Source organism: Pyricularia grisea (genome assembly GCF_004355905.1).
Source record: "Pyricularia grisea strain NI907 chromosome Unknown Pyricularia_grisea_NI907_Scaffold_2, whole genome shotgun sequence".
Lineage (NCBI taxonomy): Eukaryota > Fungi > Ascomycota > Sordariomycetes > Magnaporthales > Pyriculariaceae > Pyricularia > Pyricularia grisea.
Genome location: NW_022156717.1, coordinates 7,024,913 through 7,033,370, shown reverse-complemented (window position 1 = coordinate 7,033,370; position 8,458 = coordinate 7,024,913). Strand labels below are relative to the sequence as shown.

Below are 8,458 nucleotides of genomic sequence, written 5' to 3'. Positions count from 1 at the left end.
TTTTTTTCCTTTTTTTCTTTTTGTAACTGGCGTAATCCATCGCCCTCTGCCCACAAACCCATTATGCAAAAGTCATGGATATCTCCTTCTCCTCCCCAAATTCTAGGTCATCATCATCATAGTTGGCCCAGGGGTTCGAGGCCGGCACCGCAGGAGTTGAATGTGATGTTGCTACAGTCGGTCGCCCTGCGCCTGTCGGCGCCGCTGTGCTACTTGTCGTGATCGAGGGGCTGGTTGTTGAATAACCTGCACTGAGCGTCTCTGTCTTCAGCGTCCGCGCCTCTGTCGTAACACCCGCAGTCGAAGTCGGGTACAAAGGAGGCGGTGCAGCCTCGTGCCTATGGGGTGTGTCATCAAAGGACGTGTCAAATGTCATCTGAATACCGCCGTCCATGTCGTCACCTCGGCCAAAGCCACCGTAATCAAAGGTCTTATGACTAGGGCTTGCTCCGTGGTAGCCATTATGCCCGGGTGCCTTGAGTGCGGAGGGCGATCGCTCTTCCGATAACCTATACTCATAAGATGTCCGATAAGTTGGTGTCGCCCCGGCGCTATGAGCCGACCTCAGATTATCTCGGGGTGACTTGGGAAAATGTGAAGATGTTGACATGGCTGACGTCGGAGCCAGACCAGGGCTAGGGGCCAAGTTTGCCGTGCTTAGTTTCATGGGCGGCAGCGTGGATGGCAGCTCTCGCACTTGCAATATCTCTTCAGCCCCATCACCACCGCGCGAGGCCTCCTTGGCCAGCTCAGCGCGGATGGCGTCCACATCGAAGAGGACACCATGGTTGTTGCCTTCTTTATCTTCAGTCTTGCCAGACGGGCTTGTCGTCCCTCCATTGGCGTTCTTGTCACCTTGATCTTCGTAGATCTCCCAGTCTTTCCTCTTGAGAGCCTTCCTTTTACGACCAAATGAGAGCCAGCCGCCCTTGCTGGCCTTGTTTTCCTTTTCCATCTCCTTTCTGGCTTCCTCAATCTCGTTGATGAGCTCACGTTGGCGTGCGGCGTGGTTCTCCGGATCGGGGTCCTCAATTTCGGTAAACTCATCGCTCTCTACGAGCCAACCACACTCGCGCAGGAGCCGTGGCATCTTTGCACGGTAGTCCATGTGTCCCTGCACAAACTCAGACACATCCATGTTCTCGACTCCAGGTATGCCCTCGACGGGGGCCAAGCCAGCTACCCGTCGAATACCACCGCTGGTCAGGCGGAAAAGGTAGCCCAAGATCCAATCACTTTTGCTGTATCCTGTGACAAAGCGGCCAGACACCACCGTTCGGATACGGAGCCACTCGTCTTGCTTGACGACAACTGGAGCTCCAAACAAATAGACGTTTTGCACTAGGCCTAGAGCTCCCTTGCGTGCCAGCTCGAGCAAGCAAGAGAAGATGACGCGGGCACCGAGTGAGTACCCAACCAGTGTGACAGGGCGGGTACCGAGGTTGCGGTCGATCAGTGAGTCGGCAAGAATCAAACCTGCGGCCCAGGCTCGGTCTTGAGAGACGGCCCAAGGGTTGTCGATTAGATAGGATAGCTTGGTGAGAACGACCGGTAGAGTGAGCGCGGCCATCAAGGAGGTTAAGAAGGTACTGGCCAAAACCTGCTGCAATCCTTGTGTAAGGGCCTATATATCTGAATGTCAGTATTATTTTAACCGGCGCTGTGACACCAGCTTTGGTAGCTACGAATAAACTAGTGAAAAAAAAGAAAAATCTTACCTCGGTGGCCAAAATGTTGATAGTGTCACCCATACTCCGTAGCATCTCGGGTTCCCACAAAATCGAGTAGATGTCACCCATGGTAGGGTCAACCGTACTGAATGGCAATCGGACGTCATCAACCTTGCCTGTCATCCAGCCGGACACTGTGATGATCAAGTTTACTCGCTTGTTGTTGTGTAGTGGGCGATACTCAAAGGTGCGAACGGATCCGGTACGGCGGTTGGCTGCTCGCACGCCGATGATACTGCCCGATGCGGCAGCGCTGGACGCGATGATGGCCGTACCACTGGCGCCGGCCAGGAACGTGGTCGACGACGCTCCTACTCCTATCGCAGCGAAACCAGCCACCAGTCCGCTGCCGATCAGGGGCGCCAACAAACCAGCCGAGAGACCGATGACGAGACCGCCACCGACCGTTGCCAGTCCCATCATGACGTATCTTCGCTTGAGCGCCATCTTGCGTCGCGAGTCCATGTGCTCTTCCTCGTTCCAGTTCTCTTTCTCCGCCTGCTGTTGCATCTCGAGTGCATCTGTGACCTTCTTCTCAAACCTGCAGATCTCCAACCACGTGATTTCCAGGCTCTTGCCTACCCTTTCCAACAGGCACCTCGACCTCGAATCGTAGACCGAGTCGGCGATCAGGACGAGGAACAAGTCACAGAGAACAGTCCATCGCAGGTCGATGTCTATCTGTGCAGACTTGGTCATCTGGTTTGGCGTCTGGACGTCGTCCATCTCATCCATAGCATGAGCCCGATATGGCGGCGGAGGAGCAGCACACTCTTCGTCATCTTCCGAATCACTGTTATCGTGCTTTTTGTATCCGTCTGATGATGCACCCAAAGTTGAGCCAGACGGGCTGAGAGCTCTTTCACGGGCAGTATCTGAGGATTTTGGCAATGGTGTCGAACTAGAGCTGGGAGTATCTCCCTTTTCCGCCTCCAGTTCTTGTGCGTCTTCTGCCATGGGGTTCTTGACTCTGGCGTTTGTCATGAGCGCGGGCGTCAGGTCATCGGTGCGGACGCCATGGTCTGTCAGCTGTTCTATCATGACCTGCTCCTCGGCACTGACTTCCATGTGGGCGTAAAGCCGGATCATCATCTTTTGTGCCCACATTTTCATGGCCTCGGCCGCAAACCGTATCTCTTTCCTTGACTTTTTGGTCTGTTCCATTTGCTCAAACTCCTTGACCATGCCAAATATCTCCAGCCGGGTGATACCGACGTAGGCTATACGCTGGCCCTCAGTAAGCAGGTCTTTGGTCGCTTGCATCTGCGACACCGCATCTCGCGCCTCCTCTTCCTCCGTCAAGCTCGTCCCCTGCGCTTTGCTAAATAGATATTGCGTATTATCATCCATGCTCGTGACCGAATCGGCATCATCGTCCACTAGCACCCTAGTGTACCCCTTGCCTGCACCACCGAGCCCGCCGTAACCGTACGTTTGGTCGTCATCTTCTTCCTTGAACTCCTTGGCGACCAGCCTGTTGTCATCGTCGTAAATATCGTAAGCTGCAAAAGACGGCATGGTCTGCCACCCGCCGTCCTTGTCTTCCTCCTCCTCTTCCTTCTTGGTAGTGAGGGCCTGGTGGGAGAACTCAGACACCTGGGCAGACTCGGTGGTGTTACTTGTGACGCTGGCAACACTCAGCTCCCGGCTGTGGCCCACAGCCGGAGCCGGAGTCGGAGCCGCGGCAGGCGGCGGCTTGTCTTTGGCATCTGTGAGCTGCACTCGCTCAGTCTGGTCACTCTTTTTGGTTGCTGACATTGTCCTGTTCTTCTCAGCCGCCTCGTTCGCCTTTTTTGAGGATGAGGGAGTAGGGTCTCGCGGTGTCGGTGTTTTCTCGGGAGGCTCCACGGCCTTTTCGTTCGATGTCGTCGTATCGGTGACGATTTTTGGTGGTACGGGGGTCAGAGGCTCGTCCTTGGCACCATCATCACCAGGACTCTCACGGGTGGGCATCCTGGTGACGGGGTTTGACGGTGCATCTTTGAAACTCTGTTCGCTCCCCGAGTCTAAGTCGTTCTTGCTGGGTTTTTGCGAGGCGATGCTCGAGGATCTGGAGCCGGTCTGGCTGGCGGTCGACTGTCTCCTTCGCACGCTCAAGCTCCACTTCCTCTTGGAGGCGGTGGAGGAAGCGCCGTCGACGGCGGCCTGCTCGCCTTCGCCGGGCGAGTCGGTCTCGTGATGTGGTGGCGGTGGTGGGGGAGGCACATATTTCCTTATCGGTAGTCCAAAATCGTCGTATTCCTGCACCTCGGTTTCAGCAGCCATGGTGGAGGCGGACGGCGCATGTTTGTGCTGCTGCTGTCTTGTTGGAGGAGTAGGAGGAGAGGATTGCGGGATGGAATCGTTGACCGTCGACGTTGCAGCTTGGTCGGAGCTGGAGTGGTGCCCCTTGTCTGGAGCGGCCCACGTAAGGGAGTGACCCGGTTTAGTGGGTCGTCGTGGTGTCGAATTGTCAATTTCGGAGCCAAGGCGACCCCCTGTATTCGACCTGCAAGCGTTTTGAGGGGACGGTGGCTCATGTCGTGCCATTCTTGGACGGAAAATAATGCGATGAGAAGGGATGGGTGGCTTTTTTTTTTTTTTTTTTTGCGTCACCTGATTTATCTTTCTTTTCACCTCAAATTCTTTTTTTGGGGGGCGTATTTATACAGTGCAGTCAACTTGAAGAATCTAGAAATTCGGGGGTCTTGGCAGGAAGAAACTGGATTGACTGGAACCGTTCGATCTGGTCTTTGTTTGGCTGATGTAGTGATACTGAGACGCAAGTGCCGTGTGCAGTCTGGCGTCGATCACTGTGGTTAGTCGTCTTCCTGCGCTGTCTTTCCGCATTCATCCATCGTCCAGTTCGCCCAGGCTGCGGAGTTTAAACTGGATCGAGACACAGTAGCAAAATGAATATTCAAAGGGCTTCGCAATTTTTTTTTCTACCCCGGAGCTTTTGGATTGTCTATTCGAGGTCAAAATTGCTTCCTTGGCAATTTTAAAAACAGAAATTTTCAAAGATATATTGGCACTGGCAGGCCGGGTACCTTGGGTGCCGGTAAGTACATTGCCAGTCACACAACTACACTGCCCCGTGAGGCGCCAAGGCGCATCGTAATATTGCTTATGTGCTTCGATGCCCTCCTACCACGCTACTATCAAAGCAAACAACCCTAAGCACCAGCACGGACCCTATTCCGTAATAGTCTTTCGCAAAACTTGAATGTGCTGATCATCTTATGAAAGAAATTCTAGATGGGCTAGTGCTGTGTTGTGTTTTGATAATCTTTGTTAATTGGTTGGGTACATACATGCCTTGCCTACCTACTTTTATTACGCCGTGTGTGCCATTGCTAAGGTAGCAAGGGTAGGTGGTTTTTCCCTGTAACATGACATAGGCCGACGCAGCGAAGCATCGTTAAGTCGTCCGATATCTCTTCATCTGTAAATCCTAGGCGCAAGCAAGCACGGTTGTGGCACGTCCAGTGCGGGGGAATGAAATGCGAGTAGCCTCATGAGGCAAGTCCCTGCTGAAATAGTACACTTCGATTCGGCGAAACCCGTGATTAGCAAAAGTTCCTGTCATCGTGACCTTTTCGACCGTGCCCATTCGCCATTGAATTAGCCGTATTTAATAAGTCTAGCTATGGACGCCCACGCTTCTTCATAACAGGCTTCCTTACAGAACCCTTGGTGACAAACTTCTTGCCGGCCCCATCACCACTTGACTTGCCTTTGCCGTTCGCCTTGTCCGCATCCGCCCTTTTCTGTTCCTCATCCCTACGCTTGTCCTCGGCCATTTGTGCCTCAATCTCCATCTTGCGATTGAACTCGGTCTCCACCACACGCTTGTCCCGTGCAGAGTATCCCTTTTCCTTGACCGAATAAAAAACGCCACCTAGGTCAGCAAGCCACATGGGATCCACCGATGTCACAGTTGACATGTACTCCTTGGAGGTAAGGATGAGCTCGTGGTAGACGACGTAGTCGGGCAGGAATCCGAGACCGTAAAGCGCACTCGTCGGGTGAAGCTGGACTGTCACGCTAGTCCGCAAGTTGATGTACTCGCCGATACCCTTCACCTTGGCAGCCTGGTGGTAGTATCCAGAGCAGATGCACCTGCGCACCACGTCCCAGTCTGTTCCGCAGCTCACAATGTCCATCTTTTGGGTCTTCATGATGTCGAGGAGTTGATCTCGCACCTCCTTGGCTCTCCTGAGCGATTTGGAATGTAGGAAGTGGCGACTACACCACGCATCGGAGTGTCCGTTTGCCTTCCACTGCGAATATACATGCAAGAACGTGAGGTGGTCCGACTCTGGCACAAAGAACTTTTCTCGCGCCGCGTCCGACTCCTCTTGTCGCTCCTTGGGCCGGTAAAAGACGTTGGGCACTGAAAGCATCGACACGATTGTGATCATTTCCTCGGTACAGCCGTACTCTTCCGCCATGATTATTAACTTTGCCAGTGGGGGATCCATCGGAAAGAAGTTCATTTTGCGTCCGAGGTCTGTCATGTCTCCAAGATTATCAAGAGCTCCGAGTGCCCAAAGGTCAAAAAGCGATGTTGTCATCGTATCCTGAGGCGGCGGATCCATGAAGTCGAAGTCCAGTAAATCTTTTACACCGAGTGATTTGATGAGCAGGATGGTGTTGCTAAGATTTGTGCGCTGAATCTCGGGTATGGTTTGTATATAGAGCTCATCTTTGAATGCCTTCTCCGTAAACAGCCGAAAAGCTTTGCCTGGGCCTGTTCTTCCAGCACGTCCGGATCTTTGAGAGGCGTTTGCTTGGGAAATCGGTGTGATTTGAAGGGTATCCATGCCCATTTTGGGGTTGTAAACCTTGAGCTTCGAATAACCCGCATCGACCACGTACATGATCCCGTCAACTGTCAAACTTGTTTCTGCAATATTCGTGGCAACGATGCATTTGCGGACACCAGGCGGTGCTCGGTCAAAGATCTTGGCCTGTAGATCAGCTGGCATCTGACTGTATATAGGTAGGATGCTGAGCTTTGGAGGGTCGTTTAGCGCATCCAAACGCTCTCGAACCAGCTCGCAAGTCACCTCAATATCCTCCTGTCCTGTCATGAACACAAGAATATCACCAGTTCCCATGGAGACATGGATATTGAGAACTTGCTGGACCGCCTGGTCAACATAATCCTCCACGGGCGATCGAGAAAACATGACATCAACGGGGAATGTCCTTCCGGGGATGGTGAAATCCGGTGCGCCACCGAAAAAGTCTGAAAAGCGCTTTGCGTTCATCGTTGCAGATGTTACGATGAGCTTCAAGTCTCGCCTCCTTTGCAATATTTTCTTGAACAAGCCCATCAAAACATCAGTGTTGAGTGCACGTTCGTGTGCCTCGTCCATGATGATACATGAGTATCGATCCAGGTCTGGCTCGTTGAGAGACTCGCGCAGTAGAACACCATCGGTCATATACTTGATGATAGTCTCTTTGCTTGTGCAATCCTCGAAACGGATTGCATAACCAACCGTCCCGCCAAGTTTGACCTCCATTTCTTCGCTTACGCGCTTGGCTACACTCATTGCAGCAACTCGCCTTGGCTGGGTGCAGCCTATCATGCCGAGTTGACCGTATCCATCCTCATACAGAAACTGAGTGAGCTGTGTGGTCTTGCCAGAACCAGTCTCGCCGACTACGATGATCACCTGGTTGTCCCGAATCACCCGCATCAGATCTTCTCGAACCGCAAAAGCGGGTAGAAATTCGCGCTGTTCCCTGAGTGATTTGGTTTGACTGAAATTGCTGGCCCCGTCGTTTTTCTTCATGTGCTCGCTGAACTTGTTATCCGATTTTTCAGCCTTGACTTCAGCAGGTTTTTGTTCATCTGGTACTGGAAGCGCACTGTCGCCATCTTCCTCTCCCTTGATGCCCATTAAGTTTCCCAGTGCGGTGCCAGCCATGTTGGTTGCATCCTGCGCCTGCTTCTGGCGCTCTCTCTGTTGTCTCCTTTCCTTTACAACCCTGCTACCCTTCCGACTGAACACAGCCATGTCGCTCTGATTATCCCTGACTGCGGGAACAGGCTCCAGTTGCTTGGTGAAGACGGTGCGGCCGTCCAAAAAAGGAGGCTTTAAATCATGCACGAGGAGATGTATGCGGGTGGCCTCTTCATCGTCCTCAAAGTCGGCCCCCAGATCCCGCCTCTGAGCAACTCCTGAAGTGAGCATACGATTCGTCTCCCAAGCATCAATATCCCTCTGCTTCTGTTGTGCCCTGGCGCTCATCCGGTCGAAACGACCCGTCTTCTTCTCAATCTGTTCCTTTTCAGCCAGGCTGTCATCGGCATACGACGCGAATGGGTTGTGGTACTCGTCGCCAAATGTGTGTCCAGTCTCGTCACCTGCGTACCAGTCGCGGTCCAGCGCGGTCTCATCCTCTTCGGGCACTTCCGCCTGAGGTGAAGCGTCATCCCGGGCACGAGGCGTCGTGACGCCGGAGCCTGTACCATCGCCATTTCTCCTGTCACGGTTGAACTGAAACCGACGCGGCGGTTCCTTGAAGTTTCGACCGCTTTCTCTAGTCGGGAGGGAGCTGTAGCGGTCGTCAGAGCGCAATGGATTAAAGTCGAGGCGTCGCCTTTTCGGGTTACTGTCTCGATCAGACATCTCGAAGGGGCCGGAGGTGGACGTCGCTGAATTAATTTCTACTGGCAATCGAGGATAATTGATTGAAGTTCCTGCTTTTCCTCTTTCACCTGGCGCCTTCCT

General features: G+C 53.2%; 2 protein-coding genes across 2 annotated transcripts; both read right to left on the bottom strand.

The window, feature by feature from the left end:
* Positions 1–4,259, bottom strand: PgNI_04662 (uncharacterized protein; the record flags this gene model as incomplete). The annotated part of the gene is made up of 2 exons (XM_031124706.1): positions 1–1,624; positions 1,719–4,259. 2 exons carry the CDS (start codon positions 4,257–4,259, stop codon positions 62–64), a joined length of 4,104 nt encoding a protein of 1,367 aa, XP_030984084.1. The 3' UTR covers positions 1–61.
* A 1,097-nt stretch (positions 4,260–5,356) lies between these two features.
* Positions 5,357–8,356, bottom strand: PgNI_04661 (uncharacterized protein; the record flags this gene model as incomplete). Its single annotated transcript, XM_031124705.1, has 1 exon — positions 5,357–8,356. The coding sequence occupies one exon, from the start codon at positions 8,354–8,356 to the stop codon at positions 5,357–5,359; it is 3,000 nt and encodes a 999-aa protein (XP_030984085.1).
* Between the last annotated feature and the right edge of the window lie 102 nt (positions 8,357–8,458).